Genomic DNA, 20,967 nt, shown 5'->3' on the forward strand with positions numbered 1-20,967 from the left:
ACTGTCTCCCCAGTCAAAAACGTTGAAATAGGAGATCGAGATCAAAGGAAAAACTTAACATATGAATCATCATGATCCTTACCTTATCTCACTGCTAAAATACTTAAAGTGTCAAAGATTCTAAGCTCAGAGAGAAAAAGACTGAAAGACAAGAACGGGGATAGAGAGTGCCGTAGAACATGAAAGTAAATATTGTTCAACTCACCAATGAACTCAAACACCTCTTCAAAGTACTGACGCAGGTTCTGCTTGCTGTTGTCGGTAGCCGGCAGCCGTTTGTAGTGTATCAGGCTGGAGCCGAGGTGGTAGAGGGGCAGGTGTGTGGTGACGTTGACCACGTAGCCGATGTTGAGACGCAGCAGTAGGTCCAGGTCTTGGGCGTCCCTCTCGTTGCCCAGGAAAAGGAAGGGCAGGATGGGGCTGACCACCGCATTCTCCACGTCAGGGGTCATCCCACTCTCATCTGACAGGGAAGCCGGGAGCGAGGAGGAGAGCGGCAGAGTGAGGTGCACTGGGATAGGAGAGGACAACACAACACAGTGAGAGATTGCTGTTAGAAAGGACAATTTGATTTGATTTGGATCACTGGCTGACATGCATTCACCCTGAAGCATACCAACATAGATCAAGCATTGGAGCCAGAAAGAGTTATGAAGAGATGTAAGAATGAAGGAGAGACAATGAAAGTGTACAATTTATCTAATTTATAGTTCTTGTTTGAGCATGAGTATCATTGGCGTTCACTTTACACACGCAGAGCAAAGAAGTATGCAGCTCTGAGGAATTGCTCAAATGCTTACATCATTTCATACATATTCTCCTAACAGGAAGAGGGAAAGGTACAGACATGAAAAGATGTCTGAAACTACTCTCTTCATTCTATACTGTATGTCATCAACACATCCTGCACTCACTTAATGGAGTGGGAGGAGGCTGGAGTTAACTATTAAGAATAGAGAATACATTATAGCTTTTTGGGTCTTCATCATTTAAATGAGAACAGCTCAATCTCCCACTGACAGGGTTCAGCGTCAGTGACACCATTTCCCTTAGGAAAAAATAACATTAATTCAGCTATTCTAATCTCCCCCTCTTATCAGCGCTCTTCTCCATTTCTCTCTTCTCTGTCTCTTTTTTCTCCAGAGCCTAGGCTATAATTAACAGTCATTATCCCCGGGTTCCTCTTAAATCACCAACATGTTAGAACACCGTAACATATAAATAGAGATAGGCAGGGAAAGGCAGGGGATTTAAAAGAAAGGGAAGCAGGGAAAAGGTAGAAGAAAGAGACAGTAATGAGAATAGGAGGAAAGAGATTTACTGAAACAAATGGTAATTTCTGCAGTCAGACATGAAAGCTGGTTTATCCTTTGGGGATTTTTTTTACTGAAACTATCTAAGTGTCCATAACTTTCAACAGTCCAAAACCATCAGAAGTACACAATATGTACAAAAGTGTGTGGACACCCCTTCAAATTAGTGTATTCAGCTATTTCAGCCAGACCCATTGCTGACAGGTGTATTCAATTGAGCACACAGCCATGCAATCTCCATAGACAAACATTGGCAGTAGAATGGCCTTACTGAATAGCTCAGTGACTTTCAACGTGGCACTGTCATAGGATGCCACCTTTCCAACAAGTCAGTTCGTCAGATTTCTGCCTTGCTAGAGCTGCCCTGGTCAACTGTAAGTGCTGTTATTGTGAAGTGGAAACGTCTAGGAGCAACAACATCTGAGCTGCGAAGTGGTAGGCCACACAAGCTCATAGAATGGGACCGCCGAGTGCTGAAGCACGTAGTGCGTAAAAATCGTCTGTCCTCGGTTGCAACACTCACTACCGAGTTCCAAACTGCCTTTGGAAGCAACGTCAGTACAATAACTGTACACCGGGGGCTTCATAAAATGGGTTTCCATGGCCGAGCAGCCGCATACAAGCCGAAGATCACCATACGCAATGCCAACCGTCCGCTGGAGTGGTGTAAAGCTCGCCATCATTGGACTCTGGAGCAGTGGAAATGCGTTCGCTGGAGTGATGAATCATGCTTCACCATCTGGCAGTCTGACAGACAAATCTGGGTTTGGTGGATGCCAGGAGAACGCTACCTGCCCCAATGCATAGGACCAACTACATTTTTACATTTTAGTCGTTTAGCAGACGCTCTTATCCAGAGCGACTTACAGTAGAGTGCATACATTTTATTACATTTAATTTTTTTTTACATACTGAGACAAGGATATCCCTACCGGCCAATCCCTCCCTAACCCGGATGACGCTATGCCAATTGTGCGTCGCCCCACGGACCTCCCGGTTGCGGCCGGCTGCGACAGAGCCTGGGCGTGAACCCAGAGACTCTGGTGGCGCAGCTAGCACTGCGATGCAGTGCCCTAGACCACTGCGCCACCCGGGAGACCCACAACTAGAATGAATAATGGTCTGGGGATGTTTTTCATGGTTCGGGCTCGGCCCCTTAGGGAAATATTAACTCAACAGCATACAATCACATTCTAGATGATTCTGTGCTTCCAACTTTATGGCAACAGTTTGGGGAAGGTCCTTTCCTGTTTCAGCATGACAATCACCCCATGCACAAAGTGAGATCCATACAGAAATGGTATGTCGAGATCGATGTAGAAGAACTTGACTGGCCTGCACAGAGCCCTGACCTCAACCCCATCGAACACCTTTGAGATGAATTGGAACGCCGACTGCAAGTCAGGCCTAATTGCCCAACATCAGTGCCGATCTCACAAATGCTCTTGTGGCTGAATGGAAGCAAGTCCCCGCAGCAATGTTCCAACATCTAGTGGAAAGTCTTCCCAGAAGAGTGGAGGCTATTATACCAACAAAGGGGGGGACCAAATCATTCCATGATTTTGGAATGAGATGTTTGATGAGCAGGTGTCCACATACTTTTGGTCATGTAGTATAAACTAAAAGACTGAAACAAAAAAAGTGTGTATGACATCCTTACCTCTGCCGTTCTCCTCGTCCTGCTCTCTGTTGACTGACTTTAGGACCAGGTGGAGGGACGGGGCGGAGGGGAGGGAATGTCGTCCCTCTGCATCTCTATGTCTTGGTTTGGGTTTGAGGAGAGTGCTGGGAACTGACGGTGCTGTTGAGAAGGAAGAAGGGGATTGGGGAGAGGGGGAGCGGGGGGAGGGGGTGCGAGGGTATGCCATATCGTCTTCCTGCCCCATGCCATCCACCATCCCTGTCTCCCCACCTTTCTTCCAGAGCCTCTTCAGCGAGTCCCGGCCTGGATCTCGCCCAGGCCCAGACCCAGACCCAATGAAATCCAGAACGGCCATCTTGCCCTGCTGAAGCCGGCGGCGGCCAGCGTGGTCTGTTATCTGATTCCGGGTGAACTCCAAAAGGTTCTTACAGTCCAGGATAACAGGGCTGGTTCCGTTGCTGCTGTTCTGATTCTGACCGGCACATGTCTTCCCCATTCCCATCCCCATCCCGGCACAGCTCTGGTGGTTCTGTTGAGTTTTAGACCTGGTCATCTTCTTCGCCAGCTCCTCGGGCCAGATTGTGCGCACACTGTAATCATCGTCATCGGCGGGGAATACCCCCATGGGGTGCCCTGACACTATACCCCTCCCCATCCCGGGTGGCTTTCTGCCCCGGTGGGGGTTGAAGGTCACCACTATGGGGTCGCTGCTACAATAACTGCAGGTAGAGCTGCCGCCCTGACTGGCTTTGGGGTTGCAGCCACTCACACAACTCTGTAAGGCTCGCAGCGGGGCTGAGGAGGATAGTGGGGTACAGGGCAGGCATCCCCCCACCAGTTTTTTTCGGAATGCAGCAGGACTCTCAAAGGCGCCAGCCTCCCCGGAGCAGGAGGCACATCGCAGGGGTCTGAGCAAGCCCGTCCGGCAGTCCGACACAGTGCTGTTGGAGGATGAGGTGTTGGTGGTGGAGGCTGTGGACAAACATCCCCCCAGAGTTCTTAAACCCATTGCTGAGCCCCCTCTGTGGTTCACCCCTCCAACCCCGTGGCCGTGGGCGCAGGAAAAAGAAGAAGACGGACTCCCCCCACCCCCCTGACAGCCAGCAGAACGTCCCCTGGCCCCCCTGCAGCGGACCAGCTTCCAGCAGCCACAGCTGAAGGGATGGGAGAAGTCGATGGTACAGGTGTGGTCTGGGCTGGGGAAAACTCCACGGGAGGAACAGGGGGAGAGGGGTAGGCCGTGGAGGATCTGAGGGCGATGGTCCCTGCCACGGGATGGATGGGGCTGGTTGAGGGGTTGCTGGAACGAGGTAGAAGCACAGGGCTGGTGGGAGGGAGGGGAAGCAGGGTAATGGGAGTTTAAGACGGAGGCATGGGGAACAGGAACAGAGTTGTGGTGGCGGGGCACGCTGTGGGCGTTGGGGTTTTCATGGACAGGTCCCAGTTTGGAATTCTCTTTGTTACCCACGCAGAGCACCTCCCGGGCACCTCTGGGGGGGAAGCTGGCAGAGCAGGCTTTGGAAGCTGCGTCCTGCGCCTTCTCTCTTCTGGACTTGGACAGCTGTCTCTGGGCTGGGACAAATTCTAGAACCCCTCCTGGGGACACAGCCAGATGATTCTGATGGTGACTGCCTAGTGAGGCCTTGATCTGGTTCTGTGGGTGGTTTTGGAGTTGCTGCACTGCTCCTCCAGGCTTCCCTGATGTTCCCCCAGCTTTTCTCTCCCCGTATCCGGGATCCAAGCACAACGAGACCCTTTTTTTGCCCACCTTCACACTCCCACTGCGACCTATAGTGTTGCTGTGCCCTTGTCCTTTTGTTCCTTTGTTCACGGATAACTTGATGTCGATGGTGTGTGTGTGTTGGTGGGGTCTAGGGCTAAGATTCACGGTCCCGTTGCTGTGACAGTGGCTAGCGGTGTGTCTGACACCCTCTGACACGATGGCCTTGTTGCCCTTGGTTTTCTGCAGATGGGATGATGATCTGCTCTTGCATTCCAAAGACAGTGAATTCGGGGAGGGAGGATTAGGGTGGGACTGAGGAGGGTGGGGATGAGAAGGGCGGGAGAGAGGTTTGTTGCTGAGGGCTGTTATATGGGAGTGAGGCTGTGGTGTGGTCTGTGGGGAGGGCCCACGTAGGGCCAAGTTTTTAGGGCGCTGAATAACCACTATGCGCTCGCCAATAGGGAGTGGAGGCATCTGGGTCTACACAAAGCTGCGTGTGTGAGAGAGAGGGAGAAAGAAACAGAGAAACAATGTTAAGATTGTACTATCAAATTAAGGTCACAGATTTTTTAAATGACTTTTGGTATCACAGTGTTGGGGAGTAGTAAACTACATGTAATTCAACTAGTAATTTAACTACATTTTACAGTAGCTTGGGGGTATTAAACTAAATTGAAATCTTGGTAGTGTTTTCAGTAGTTCGTTACTTTTTTTGCCATGTAGCGATGTAACAAATTAGTGGAACTACACTACTTTTTTTGCAAAAAGAAAAGAAAATATGGGTGAAGTAGGCAAGAATTTACTTTCTTTTTCAGCATCAAACCAGCCTAATTCTCACCTGAAACATAGTTTTTGTTTTTAATAGGCTAAATTGCACATTCTGTTAACATTTTAGTAATCTGTTCTGCAATTTATAGTCTATGACATTTCAGAATTAGATATGATCATTTATCACAAAGTAGTTTCGATATAGTGAACTACTTTTTCAAAGTAACCTTAGTTCAGTAAACTAGGTTTCTTAAGGGTAGCTGTAGTGTAGCTGAACTTCTTCCAGTGTGAAGGAATTGGTATCTTGAAATTATATCTTGAAACTATATTTTCAGAGTAGCTGTGGTTTTTTCAACAACACTGTGGTTTCATCATCAACATCATCAGATTTGTTTAATTCGGAGACATATTTACATCACATCGGTCCTACACCAGAGTAATGACCAGTGAAATAACCATGTAACTACCACACAACAGACTAGGTATGGAGTTATGGACACTTTTGCTTGAAAAAAAAAAAACACTTTGGGAAATACTATTAAACAGTCTGTGTATACATACCTAGTACACAAGATATTTACATGTGTTATTTACGCAATAAGGCCAGAGGGGGTGTGGTATATGGCCAATATACCAAGACACAATGTGGAGTGCCTGGATACAGCCCTTAGCCGTGGTATATTGGCCAAATATAACAAACCTCTGAGGTACCTTATTGCTATTATAAACTGGTTACCAACATAATTAGAGCAGTAAAAATAACTGTTTTGTCATACCTGTGGTATACGCTCTGATATACCACGGCTGTCAGCCAAGCAGCATTCAGGGCTGGACCCACCCAGTTTATCACCCTGTATAGATAATGCATAATAAAGCCTATTAATTTAAATTGTTGCAGAGTTCGAATTCAAGAAGAACACACACATGACTGTTACTTGACTTCTGCTGCCGACCACCGTGATGAACACCCAGAAGAATATGTGAAGCATATTTCTGTTAGTCACTGTTAGATTGGAAAAAACATACAGCAAAAACACACAGGAATGAAATCAAAACAAAAAGACCAAAATACAGCCTTTATGATTTTGCCAAAACATGGCAGACACAAATGTTTCATTATTTTTTATTATTATTTTTTTCCCCCTTCAGTTTATTTTAGTTAATACTTTCTTAACACTTCTTTTTCTTAAAACTGCATTGTTGGTTAAGGGCTTGTATGTAAGCATTTCACTGTAAGGTCTACACCTGTCGTATTTGTATTTGTATGTATTATGCATCCCCATTAGCTGCTACCAAAGCAGAAGCTACTCTTCCTGGGGTACAACAAAATTAAGGCAGTTTACACAATTTTAAAACATTACATTTTTTATTTTATTTTATTTATTTTACCGTTATTTTACCAGGTAAGTTGACTGAGAACACATTCTCATTTGCAGCAACGACCTGGGGAATAGTTACAGGGGAGAGGAGGGGGATGAATGAGTCAATTGTAAACTGGGGATTATTAGGTGACCATGATGGTTTGAGGGCCAGATTGGGAATTTAGCCAGGACACCGGGGTTAACACCCCTACTCTTACGATAAGTGCCATGGGATCTTTAATGACCTCAGAGAGTCAGGACACCCGTTTAACGTCCCATCCGAAAGACGGCACCCTACATAGGGCAGTGTCCCCAATCACTGCCCTGGGGCATTGGGATATTTTTTTTTTAGACCAGAGGAAAGAGTGCCTCCTACTGGCCCTCCAACACCACTTCCAGCAGCATCTGGTCTCCCATCCAGGGACTGACCAGGACCAACCCTGCTTAGCTTCAGAAGTAAGCCAGCAGTGGTATGCAGGGTGGTATGCTGCTGACTGTTAACATTCACAGATTTCACAACACACTGTGTGCCCTCAGGCCCCTACTCCACCACTACCACATATCTACAGTACTAAATCCATGTGTATGTATAGTGCGTATGTTATGTGTGTGTGTGTGTGTGTGTGTGTGTGTGTGTGTGTGTGTGTGTGCCAATGTTTGTGATGCTTCACAATCCCCGCTGTTCCATAACGTATTTTTTGAATCTGTTTTTTAAATGTAATTTTACTGCTTGCGTCAGTATTCGGTGCATGTGACAAATAACATTTGATTTGATTTGATTTATTTGATTTGTTTAAAGAACATTTTGGTGAAATGTTTTGGTGAAATTGAAGTTAGGTCAAGAGAATGGTGGGAGACATGGAGTAGAACCAAATGTCTCCCTGTTAGAAAAGGCCCTTTGCCATAGCACAGCAAACTAGAGAGCCAGCTGTAACTGCCTGAGGCACTGACTGACCATCGATGTACGTAACCTATAAATAAGCACTTCGTCATGAAATACTTGAATAAAGACTGGAGGAGAGAGGGAATTTTGGGCAAAGCTTTAGATATTGTATTATTTTCATTGTCATTTTTTTCTACCCTTTAAATAAAAACATGGGGTCAATTGATGCCTAATTCTCATTTGTAGTAACGACTTTGCTTTTGTCATCTACTAACCCCTATTTACTATGAAAAAAGCCATTAATAATTTTATTTGCATTTAAGAAGATTCTCTGGGACAGGGCAATGGAGAGAGAGAGAGAGAGGGAGAGAGAGAGAGAGAGAGAGAGAGGAGAAAAGAATACAGAGGGAGAGCTTGGGAGAGAAATAGAGAGATGGGAGGACAGAGATATAAAGAGACAGAATATGATGTGACAGGGTAGACTACAGACTAGAGGGGAGGAAGAAACATGTCAAAAAGGCACTGAGGACGTATTCACACCCACGCAACACGCACACCAACCCATAGACAAAGCACACCATGCTTGCATTTCCACATGCATACATCAACGCACAGAGCTTGGTGATGGTATCCTCATCTTTTTTCCTTTTTCAGCCTTGGCTTTGTAGCCTGTGGTGGAGGGGGTGGGGGTTACATTGACCCAGTTTTGTCATGGTGGAAGTCAACATCACTCTGATCACACATTGTAAACACCTCCTCAGCACATACAGTGTGTTCTGAAATTATATTCATCCTTGATAAAGATGAGCAGACTGTTTAAAATAAATATTTCAAATATACTAATACAATTGCTCCGAGAAACAGATTTTGTTTAACATGTAATACTTTTTTTCTCAAAAAAGTTGGGGTCAAAATTACTGACACCCCTGTTTTCAATAGCTCACCCTGCAAGCATAATGGCACTGAGACTTTTTCTCAAATGTTTGATGAATTGGAGAACACATTTGGAAGGATCGTAGACCATTCCTCAATACAGAATACTTCCAGATCCTTGATATCCTTCATCTGCTGTTTTTGTTGTTTTTATGTAATTTTTATGTAATTTCAATTAAATTACGTTCAACCAATGTGGAACAGATGTTGAATTGACGTTTATCAACCGGTTATCAACCTCATTTATCAACCGTTTCTTACTAAATTCTGCTGTACGTGGAGATTCTAGGATTTGCGTGCGCCACAAATTATTGGGATTTATCAAACTGTGGATGGAACATATACCCATGTTTTCATTAATAAATCAGGGCAATATTATATTTGTGCAGTCGTGAATGAGTGCTAAAACCCCTCCTGGAAAACGCCCTCCATTAATATTTTATGGTAACAAAAACACCCTCATTTGCTGTATGGTTTGGAGATGTTGGAACTGGGCCATGACAGCTCCTAAAAGAAAGCGTAATGGAACATTTTATAACATTTCTGTAGATGTGTGGGCAGAACTCTGCAGTGACTTTTCTAAACTAAAAATGCATGCTGCCTAATGAGTGACAAACACTGGTCGTGCATTGTGAAAGATTGCTTGTCCTTTCGAACAAATTAAAAGTAAATGCTACAGCCCACACTTCTATGCAAAAGACAAACTGATGTTCAATATTTTGTTTATCAATACATGATTTTGCTTCTATGTCCTTCCTTTGTGTAGGCTCTGAAATGAAATAGGCTAGCCTATGATGTTGCGCTCTATCGCACAGCAATACTGTAGCCTATCCGTACTGTCACATACTGTCAAAGCTACTTAATTTCGACCATGCTTGGCAATTGAATGAGCGATTGATAAATGGTAGCCTACAATTTGTTGTGTAGCATGAATAATTTAAACCAGTTCTGTCAGAAAAGGAGAGACATGTCCCACTGGGCAAAAAACTGGTTTAATCAATGTTGTTTCCACGTCATTTCAATGTCAATTCAATGTGATGACATTGACTCAATGTGGAAAACTGATTGGGTTTCCAAAAAGTCATCAACGTAAGGGAATTTTGTATTTTTTTCACCAAACTTTTAACTTAAATCCATTGATATGGTAAAATGTTTAGTTGATTTCACGTTGAATTCACGTTAGTTGATAACTCAACCAAATGAGTTGAACTGACATCTGTGCCCAGTGGGGTCCTGTAATATGATTATGATTTAGGCTTATAATAAAAGCATCCAACACCTCCCATTTCCCCAAACAAACAATAAGCATATTTGCTTGCAATACAGTGGATCAACCTTCTAGAAGTTGTGCGCATGCATAGTTTGACATTTGTGAAAATACGCACACTTTCCCATCAAGTTCGAAATGGATAAATACCAACCTTTGCAAGAAAACTGGTGCATGCAAGGTTTAGAGTATTTTTGTTGTGCGCACGCACCTTTGATGAATGAGGCCCCTGGAGTTTGCCAAACAGCATTGGCACTGATGCTTTGATCAGATCACATTAAAATATAGCGCTTTGGCCATGCACACACCAGTGGTGGGTTTGGCGTTGAAATGGGAATGGATGAGTAGAAAATAACCCCATTGTCACGTTCCTGACCTATTTCTGTTAGTTTGTTGTATGTGTTAGGACGTGAGTTTGGGTGGGCATTCTATGTTGTCTGTTTCTATGTTGGTTTAAGGGTTGCCTGGTATGGCTCTTAATTAGAGGCAGGTGTTTGGCGTTCCTCTAACTGAGAGTCATATTTAGGTAGGTTGTTTCACAGTGTTCGTTGTGGGTGGTTGTCTCCTGTGTCAGTGTTTGTCGCACCATACGGGACTGTTCGGTTTGTTTTTGTACATCGTCATTTTGTGTAGTCTATTTTCCCTGTTCGTGCGTTCTTCGTGTTTAATGTAAGTTTGTCGTCCAGGTCTGTCTACTCCATTTGTTGTTTTGTTAGTTATAGTGAAGTTCGTGTTTTTTCGTCTTGTCTTTAAATAAATGATGTGTTCACAACCCGCTGCGCCTTGGTTCCATCACTACTCCTCCTTTTCGGTTGAAGAGGAGGAGGACTACCGTTACAGAACCACCCACCAATCCAGAATTAAGCAGCGGTGTAATCGGAGGAAGGGAGAGCGCAAGAAGGAAGAATGGACTTGGGACGATGTTTTGGACGGTAAAGGTTGCTACACATGGGAGGAGATCCTGGCTGGAAGGGATCGCCTCCCATGGGAACAGCTGGAGGCACTGAGGAGAGCAGAGGCAACTGGAGAAGGGAACCGGCGTTATGAGGGGAAGCGTCTAGCACGGAAGCCCGAAAAGCCCGTGAGTACCACCCAAACATTTATTGGGGGGGGGGGCTAATAGGTAGTGGGCCAAGGGCAGGTAGGATCTGGCCACCAGTACGTCTCCTTGGGCCGGCTTACATGGCACCAGCCTTACGCATGGTGTCCCCGGTTCGCCTACATAGACCGGTGCGGGTTATTCCACCTCCCCGCACTGGTCGGGCGAAGGGGAGCATTCAGCCAGGTAAGGTTGGGCAGGCTCGGTGTTCAAGGGAGCCAATACGCCTGCACGGTCCGGTATTTCCGGCGCTACCTCTCCGCCCCAGCCCAGTACCACCAGTGCCTACAACACGCACCAGGCTTCCAGTGCGTTTCCAGAGCCCTGTTCCTCCTCCACGCACTCTCTCTATGGTGCGTGTCTCCAGTCCGGTGCCTCCAGTTCCGGCACCACGCACTAAGCCACCTGTGCGTCTCCAGAGCCGTGTACACACTATTCCTTCTCCCCGTACTCGTCCTGATGTGCGTGCACTCAGTCCGGTGCCACCAGTGCCGGTACCACGCACCAGGCATATAGTACGCTTTGAGAATCCAGTGTGCCCTGTCCCTGCTTCCCGCACTAGGCTTGAAGTGCGTGTCTCCAGTCCGGTGCCTCCAGTTCCGGCACCACGCACCAGGCCTACAGTGCGTCTCAGCCGGCCAGAATCTGCCGTCTGCCCAACGGCGCCTGAACTGTCCGTCTGCCAAGCGCCGCATGAACTGCCCGTCTGCCATGAGCCTAGAGAGCCTTCCACCAGACAGGAGCAGCCAAAGCCTTCCGCCAGACAGGATCAGTCTGAGCCATCCGTCTCCGCAGCGTCATCTGAGCCATCCGTCTCCCCAGCGCCGTCTGAGCCATCCGTCTGTCCCGAGCCATTAGAGCCGCCCGTCTGTCCCGAGCCGTCAGAGCCGTTAGTCAGTCAGGAGCCGCTAGAGCCATTCGTCAGTCAGGATCTGCCAGAGCCGCCAACCAGACAGGATCTGCCAGAGCCGCCAACCAGACAGGATCTGCCAGGGCCGCCAACCAGACAGGATCTGCCAGAGCCGCCAACCAGACAGGATCTGCCAGAGCCGCCAACCAGACAGGATCTGCCAGAGCCGTCAGTGAGCCATGAGCGTCCAGAGCCGTCAGCCAGCCATGAGCGTCCAGAGCCGTCAGCCAGCCATGAGCGTCCAGAGCCGTCAGCCAGCCATGAGCGTCCAGAGCCGTCAGCCAGTCATGAGCTGTCCCTCAGCCCAGAGCGGCTATTTATCCAGAACTGCCCCTCAGTCCAGAGCTGTCTCTCTGTCCGGAGCTGCCTTTCAGTCCGGAGTTGCCCCTCTATCCTGAGCTACTTCTCTATCCTGAGCTATCCCTCTGTCCTGAGCTATCCCTCTGTCCTGAGCTATCCCTCTATCCCGGTGCTGCCCCTTGTCTCGATGTTACCCAAAGGATTAAGTGGGTGTAATATGAGGGTGGTCATTCTAAGGGGGAGATGCAAGCTGGGATTGACTATGGTGGGGTGGGGACCTCGTCCTGAGCCTGAGCCACCACCGTGGTCAGATGCCCACCCAGACCCTCCCCTATACTTTGTGCTGGTGCGCCCGGAGTTCGCACCTTAAGGGGGGGGTTATGTCACGTTCCTGACCTATTTCTGTTAGTTTGTTGTATGTGTTAGTTGGTCAGGACGTGAGTTTGGGTGGGCATTCTATGTTGTCTGTTTCTATGTTGGTTTAAGGGTTGCCTGGTATGGCTCTTAATTAGAGGCAGGTGTTTGGCGTTCCTCTAATTGAGAGTCATATTTAGGTAGGTTGTTTCACAGTGTTCGTTGTGGGTGGTTGTCTCCTGTGTCAGTGTTTGTCGCACCATACGGGACTGTTCGGTTTGTTTTTGTACATCGTCATTTTGTGTAGTCTATTTTCCCTGTTCGTGCGTTCTTCGTGTTTAATGTAAGTTCGTCGTCCAGGTCTGTCTACTCCGTTTGTTGTTTTGTTAGTTATAGTGAAGTTCGTGTTTTTTCGTCTTGTCTTTAAATAAATTATGTGTTCACAACCCGCTGCGCCTTGGTTCCATCACTACTCCTCCTTTTCGGTTGAAGAGGAGGAGGACTACCGTTACACCCATACATACTGTAAAATATAGTGGTGGATCTTTGATGTTATGGGGCTATTTTGCTTTCACTGGTCCTGGGGCCCTTGTTAAGGTCAAATTAACTTCATCCAATACGAGAATATTTTAGCCTAAAACCTGGTTGCCTCTGCCAGGAGGCTGAAACCTGGTTGCCTCTGCCAGGAGGCTGAAACCTGGTTGCCTCTGCCAGGAGGCTGAAACTTGGCTGCAAGTGGATCTTCCAGAAAGACAATAACCCCAAGCACACATCAAAATCCACAAAGAAATTGTTAATTGACCACAAAATCAACATTTTGCATTAGCCATTTCAGACTCCGGACTTGAAAACCATTGAAAACCTGTGGTTAGAATGAGAAGACAGTCCATAAGCACAGATGAAGAAGGATATCAAATATCTGGATGGATTCTGCAACACATTTTCTAAAAGGTATCAGTGTCGTATCCTTGCAAGGTGAAGTATTGAAAGGCATTGAGACCATGTCTGTGCCTCGACCTAGGTTGGGCAAAACTAAACATGGCGGTGTTCACCTTAGCAATCTCACTAGGATAAAGACCTCCTCTATTCCTGCCATTATTGAAAGAGATCGTGATACCTCACATCTCAAAATAGGGTTACTTAATGTTAGATCCCTCACTTCAAAGGCAGTTATAGTCAATGAACTAATCACTGATCATAATCTTGATGTGATTGGCCTGACTGAAACATGGCTTAAGCCTGAGGAATTTACTGTGTTAAATGAGGCCTCACCTCCTGGTTACACTAGTGACCATATCCCCCGCGCATCCCGCAAAGGCGGAGGTGTTGCTAACATTTACGATAGCAAATTTCAATTTCCCCCCAAAAAAGACGTTTTCGTCTTTTGAGCTTCTAGTCATGAAATCTATGCAGCCTACTCAATCACTTTTTATAGCTACTTTTTACAGGCCTCCTGGGCCATATACAGCGTTCTTCACTGAGTTCCCTGAATTCCTATCAGACCTTGTAGTCATAGCAGATAATATTCTAATTTTTGGTGATTTTAATATTGACATGGAAAAGTCCACAGACCCACTCCAAAAGGCTTTCGGAGCCATCATCGACTCAGTGGGTTTTGTTCAACATGTCTCTGGACCTACTTACTGTCACAGTCATACTCTAGACCTAGTTTTGTCCCATGGAATAAATGTTGTAGATCTTAATGTTTTTCCTCATAATCCTGGACTATCGGACCACCATTTTATTACGTTTGCAATCGCAACAAATAATCTGCTCAGACCCTAACCAAGGAGCATCAAACATCGTGCTATAAACACAAAGATTCCTTGATGTCCTTCCAGACTCCCTCTGCCTACCCAAGGACGTCAGAGGACAAGAATCAGTTAACCACCTAACTGAGGAACTCAATTTAACCTTGCGCAATACCCTAGACGCAGTTGCACCCCTAAAAACTAAAAACATTTGTCATAAGAAACTAGCTCCCTGGTATACAGAAAATACCCGAGCTCTGAAGTCTTCCGACTTGCTTGGAAAGACAGTACCGTGCAGTATCGAAGAGCCCTCACTGCTGCTCGATCATCCTATTTTTCCAACTTAATTGAGGAAAATAAGAACAATCCGAAATGTATTTTTGATACTGTCGCAAAGCTAACTAAAAAGCAGCATTCCCCAAGTGAGGATGGCTTTCACTTCAGCAGTGATACATTCATGAACTTCTTTGAGGAAAAGATCATGATCATTAGAAAGCAAATTACGGACTCCTCTTTAAATCTGCGTATTCCTCCAAAGCTCAGCTGTCCTGAGTCTGCACAACTCTTCCAGGACCTTGGATCAAGAGAGACACTCAAGTGTTTTAGTACAATATCTCTTGACACAATGATGAAAATAATCATGGCCTCTAAACCTTCAAGCTGCATACTGGACCCTATTCCAACTAAACTACTGAAAGAGCTGCTTCCTGTGCTTGGCCCTCCTATGTTGAACATAATAAATGGCTCTCTATCTACCTGATGTGTACCAAACTCACTAAAAGTGGCAGTAATAAAGCCTCTCTTGAATAAGCCAAACCTTGACCCAGAAAATATAAAAAACTATCGGCCTATATCGAATCTACCATTCCTCTCAAAATTTTTAGAAAAAGCTGTTGCGCAGCAACTCACTGCCTTCCTGAAGACAAACAGTATACACGAAACGCTTAAGTCTGGTTTTAGACCCGATAATAGCACTGATAATAAATTACCTTTTAATGGCGTCAGACTGAGGCTCTGCATCTGTCCTCATGCTCCTAGACCTTCGTGTGGCTTTTGATACCATCGATCACCACATTCTTTTGGAGAGATTGGAAACCCAAATTGGTCTACACGGACAAATTCTGGCCTGGTTTAGATCTTATCTGTCGGACAGATATCAGTTTGTCTCTGTGAATGGTTTGTCCTCTGACAAATCAACTGTACATTTCGGTGTTCCTCAAGGTTACGTTTTAGGACCACTATTGTTTTCACTATATATTTTACCTCTTGGGGATGTCATTCGAAAACATAATGTTAACTTTCACTGCTATGCGGATGACACACAGCTGTACATTTCAATGAAACAATGGTGAAGCCCCAAAATTGCCCTCGCTAGAAGCCTGTGTTTCAGACATAAGGAAGTGGATGGTTGCAAACTTTCTACTTTTAAACTCGGACAAAACAGAGATGCTTGTTCTAGGTCCCAAGAAACAAAGAGATCTTCTGTTGAATCTGACAATTAATCTTGATGGTTGTAAAGTCGTTTCAAATAAAACTGTGAAGGACCTCGGCGTTACTCTGGACCCTGATCTCTCTTTTGACGAACATATCAAGACTGTTTCAAGGTGAGCTTTTTTCCATCTACGTAACATTGCAAAAATCAGAAACTTTCTGTCCAAAAATGATGCAGAAAAATTCATCCATGCTTTTGTTACTTCTAGGTTAGACTACTGCAATGCTCTACTTTCTGGCTACCCGGATAAAGCACTAAATAAACTTCAGTTAGTGCTAAATACGGCTGCTAGAATCCTGACTAGAACCCCCAAAAATTGATCATATTACTCCAGTGCTAGCCTCCCTACACTGGCTTCCTGTTAAGGCAAGGGCTGATTTCAAGGTGTTACTGCTAACCTACAAAGCATTACATGGGCTTGCTCCTACCTATCTTTCTGATTTGGTCCTGCCGTACATACCTACACGTACACTACGGTCACAAGACGCAGGCCTCCTAATTGTCCCTAGAATTTCTAAGCAAACAGCTGGAGGCAGGGCTTTCTCCTATAGAGCTCCCTTTTAATGGAATGGTCTGCCTACCCATGTGAGAGACGCAGACTCGGTCTCAACTTTTAAGTCTTTACTGAAGACTCATCTCTTCAGTGGGTCATATGATTGAGTGTAGTCTGGCCCAGGAGTGTGAAGGTGAACGGAAAGGCTCTGGAGCAACGAACCGCCCTTGCTGTCTCTGCCTGGCCGGTTACCCTCTCTCCACTGGGATTCTCTGCCTCTAACCCTATTACAGGGGCTGAGTCACTGGCTTACTGGTGCTCTTTCATGCCGTGCCTAGGAGGGATTGAGTCAACCCACTTGAGTGGGTTGAGTCACTGACGTGATCTTCCTGTCTGGGTTGGTGCCCCCCCTTGGGCTGTGCCGTGGCGGAGATCTTTGTGGGCTATACTCGGCCTTGTCTCAGGATGGTAAGTTGGTGGTTGAAGATATCCCTCTAGTGGTGTGGGGGCTGTGCTTTGGGAAAGTGGGTGGGGTTATATCCTTCCTGTTTGGCCCTGTCGGAGGTATCATCGGATGGGGCCACAGTGTCTCCTGACCCCTCCTGTCCCAGCCTCCAATATTTATGCTGCAGTAGTTTAATTGTAGGGGGCTAGGGTCAGTTTGTTATATCTGGAGTACTTCTCCTGTTTTATCCGGTGTCCTGTGTGAATTTAAGTATGCTCTCTCTAATTCTCTCTTTCTCTCTCTCGGAGGACCTGAGCCCTAGGACCATGCCTCAGGACTACCTGGCATGATGACTCCTTGCTGTCCCCAGTCCACCTGGCCGTGCTGCTGCTCCAGTTTCAACTGTTCTGCCTGCGGCTATGGAACCCTGACCTGTTCACCGGACGTGCTACCTGTCCCAGACCTGCTGTTTTCAACTCTCTAGAGACAGCAGGAGCGGTTGAGGTACTCTTAATGATCGGCTATGAAAAGCCAACTGACATTTACTCCTGAGGTGCTGACTTGCTGCACCCTCGGACAACTACTGTGATTATTATTATTTGACCATGCGGGTCATTTATGAACATTTGAATATCTTGGCCATGTTCTGTTATGATCTCCACCCGGCACAGCCAGAAGAGGACTGGCCACCCCCCATAGCCTGGTTTCTCTCTAGGTTTCTTCCTAGGTTCTGGCCTTTCTAGGGAGTTTTTCCTAGCCACCGTGCTTCTACACCTGCATTGCTTGCTGTTTGGGGTTTTAAGCTGGGTTTCTGTACAGCACTTTGAGATATCAGCTGATGTAAGAAGGGCTATATAAATAAATTTGATTTGAATTTATAACATACAGGGGTGTCAATCATTTAGACCCCCACCGTTTTTAGAATTTTTTTTATTACTTGTAAAACTAAATCTCTTTCTCTGAGCAACTGTATTAGTAGAAAATAATATAATTGACCAATTTCTTTAGCATACAATATAGCTCAGTATTTAAATTGTTTATTGTATACAGTCATTTCTGGTCATCTTTATCAAGGGTGTCAATAATTTCAGACCCCACTGTACATGAAAACAGTGTAGCAGTGTATTAATCATACTATCTAAGCACAGTCAGACCAAAAACACATATTGCAAACCTAAAAAACATACTTAAGAAAATGTATTATGATGTGCAAAAGAAGTCCATCCTTTATACATTATGTGATTATTGTTATAATGATAGAAAGAGTGGCTAGAAAAATGTTGAAACTGTTGAAATTCTGTCCCCTCATGTCACAAAGGTGAAAGAGGTGGCCTGATGATTACTCTGACTCTGAAGTAGAGGACCATGTGAGATTCACAAGGCACTGTATGTATCTTTGGGGTCTTATTATCAATCTACTGCTGAAATTATCTGAAATTGTAAGGTTCTATTTGAAGCCTTCAGTGACCTTTCTTCATGTCTCTACACATTCACAAACAGACCTACCTGTAATACTATTTATCCCGGTTTTCTGTGGACAAATAAAGGCCTGCTGCGCCTGCAAAAAAAGAGGATAATAATAATAAAAACAGGCATGGTTGAAAGAACACTAATAAATTGACCGCTGATAACAGATGAATCCCATAAATAAGGTGGAATCATACGAGAGTGAAATTATTTCGCGCATCGTCAGACATCATTATGCTCAGGGTCCCGTCTCGGTCTCTGTGTGTCACTGGCAGGAAATAAGAAGCAGTCTCTTCTCATCTCCATGAGTGGCGTTTTACCGTTGCACTTTGATCGCATATAGACTATGCTAGAATTATTAGGCCTGGGCTATATAAAAATAACCAAGATAAGAATAAATTATAATATAGAAAACGCATATCATGTAAATAATTCATAAGAAAACCATGCAACAACAAAGAAATAGGTAAATAATAATGTGCAATAAATAATGGCTATGGCCTTATAGCTTAGTCTGCATGTCCTACAACTCCAGCATCATAGCCCGGTTTGGTAGCCAAAATTAGGCCATGGAAAAGGAATCGTCATCGTCTCGTATCACTTTCACTCTCATGTTTGGTCCTGATCAATAATAGAAAGTATTTTCGCAAAGACTGCAGAGATTTGGCCAAAGACTGCCAGGCGGTTAATAAGTAATGAAGGTGAATTTAATCCCTCTTGATTCGTAGTGTCGCGTAAAAATGGTAAGTGTCCGATGTATCGATGAAGGGGATTCTAGTTCGAGGACGTCACTGTTCTAATTTGGATGGCATTTAAACGCACTGGCGTTTCTAATATGCATATAAATGTGTAACATATAGCCATAGTGCTGGATCATCACGTGGCAACAATAGCCTATAATAATCAGAGTGATTTAATATCAGACATGACATCTTGTTCGTCAATCTGTGCTGGCTAAAGTGTTTAAAATAAACTTACTTACGTTAGGAGTGACAATTCCGTATTATCTTCATGCTCTCCGTGTAATACAATTCCTTACGTTTTCATTGTTGTTGTCCAGACATTTGTTTGCACTGCAGGACCTATCATATTTTGCGGATCCGTGTGCGGTGCAGGTATAAGCTTACATAGAAAAATATAGGACCATCGACACTAACCATCTATTATTAATAATTAAAAAAAAACATAGAAAAAGTGCTTACACCATACCAGTGTCAGTGCTTGTGCGTGTGTAAATGTGCGCTCGGATTTATGCGTGAGAGGAAGACAGAGGTTGCTGGAGGAAATAGGGGGGGGGGGTGTAAGGAGGTGGGGTCTGTGGTCTGTACACTGGATGACATCATTCCAGACCAATGGCAAGTAAAATGTGATAAGGCAGCCAGCAAATTAAGCCTCGTCTTCAGCAGTGTGAAGTATAAAATGGTAGGCTCCTATGTATTTCGACAGGGTGGGGGCTGGTGATAAAAGTGATAGGTATTCTATAAACCATTGTTGTACTGGATGTGAAATTATGGAACAGTGAAAGCTTGAATACAAATCGATTGTTTCATTGTAGTTGTACAACTACATAATGTTGTTTCAGCCATTGTTCAACCTCTTCACATATCCTATTGCTTACATAACCTACACATTAGGACTGTATCTATAAGGCTGCATTTACACAGGTAGCCCAATTCTGATATTTCTTTCCACTAATTGATCTTTTCACGTTAGATCTTTTTCAAAGGTGATCTGATTTGTCAAAAGACCAATTAGTGGGGAAAAAAGGTCAGAAATTGGGCTGCCTTTTTAAACGCAACCTTACCACACATACACACACACAACAGAATGTTTATTGAATTTTTACACTGTCTCGGAAAGATATATATGTGAATAATGAAGGCTTGTAGAAGAGTGCCTTGCTTTTTTTTGGCCTGGACCCTTTCATCCAAAGAGCACAATCCCTACCACTCTCTAACATAATTTTCCCAGCCCAGAGCTTCAGAATGGCATAGGCCAAGGATAAAAGCTTGAAATGCTGTTATTTTAAACAACAACCAACAGGTGGCAGCAAAAACTAGTAAATGCCTGTGTTGGGGTTTCAAGTTGATTGGGGCCCTACCACAGAGTTTCTAAAAAAGCATATTTGGCCCTAAACTTGTGTAGTTTCTGAAATGTGATTTGTTCGATTTACACATTGATTACTGGGGAGCCCAATGTCTCTTGGAGGCTAGTCTGTGTATAAATGTTAGACTTTTTTGGTGGGGCTCATATTGAGGAGGAGCCTTGATTTGATATTGGGATGCCCAAGTCCCCTCTAGCTCCACTGTTATTTAAACAATGAGCTAGGATAAACATTTGCCATAAGTGGGTTAGGGGCTGTTCTGGAGGGCTTTAATGGGACAGAAGATTCAAGGTGTTGCAGATAGAAAATGAACTGTCAGTCCCAATAGATTTTTCAGCCATGATTCCTTAGCCTGGTCCCAGATCTGATGTACGATATTTCCACTCCTTGTCATAGCTCTTGTTCACCCAAGAGGGGGGCATCTTGGGTTCTCAATTGAAGCATGGACGACAGCACGCCCAATGTATACAACAGTACCGACGCTCTGTCTACCCCTTTACAAGATCATGAGTGCTGACGTAATCTTGACTTTAAGCATCAGCTATCAGAGCAGCTTACAGATCATTGCACCTGTACATAGCCCATCTGTAAATAGCCCATCCAACTACCTCATCCCCATATAGTTATTTATTTTATTTATATTTTTGTTTTGCTCCTTTGCA

General features: G+C 44.9%; 1 protein-coding gene across 3 annotated transcripts in view; it reads right to left on the bottom strand.

The window, feature by feature from the left end:
- The window catches only part of LOC129863957 (uncharacterized), a 28,751-nt gene extending 9,268 nt beyond the window's left edge, over positions 1–19,483 (bottom strand). The window contains exons 1-5 of one of the 3 annotated variants that reach the window (XM_055936431.1): positions 19,184–19,483; positions 18,241–18,292; positions 6,223–6,297; positions 2,974–5,168; positions 206–511 (exon numbers count right to left, since the gene is read on the bottom strand). In XM_055936431.1, the coding sequence (XP_055792406.1) occupies positions 206–511; positions 2,974–5,152 (2,485 nt within the window). In that variant the 5' untranslated portion in view covers positions 5,153–5,168; positions 6,223–6,297; positions 18,241–18,292; positions 19,184–19,483. Of the gene's footprint in view, positions 1–205; positions 512–2,973; positions 5,169–6,222; positions 6,298–18,240; positions 18,293–18,398; positions 19,133–19,179 lie in introns of those variants that run through there. The other 2 variants (XM_055936432.1, XM_055936433.1) reach the window with 2 other exon arrangements.
- Positions 19,484–20,967: the final 1,484 nt, after the last annotated feature.

Source organism: Salvelinus fontinalis, chromosome 10 (assembly GCF_029448725.1).
Source record: "Salvelinus fontinalis isolate EN_2023a chromosome 10, ASM2944872v1, whole genome shotgun sequence".
NCBI classification, from domain to species: domain Eukaryota; kingdom Metazoa; phylum Chordata; class Actinopteri; order Salmoniformes; family Salmonidae; genus Salvelinus; species Salvelinus fontinalis.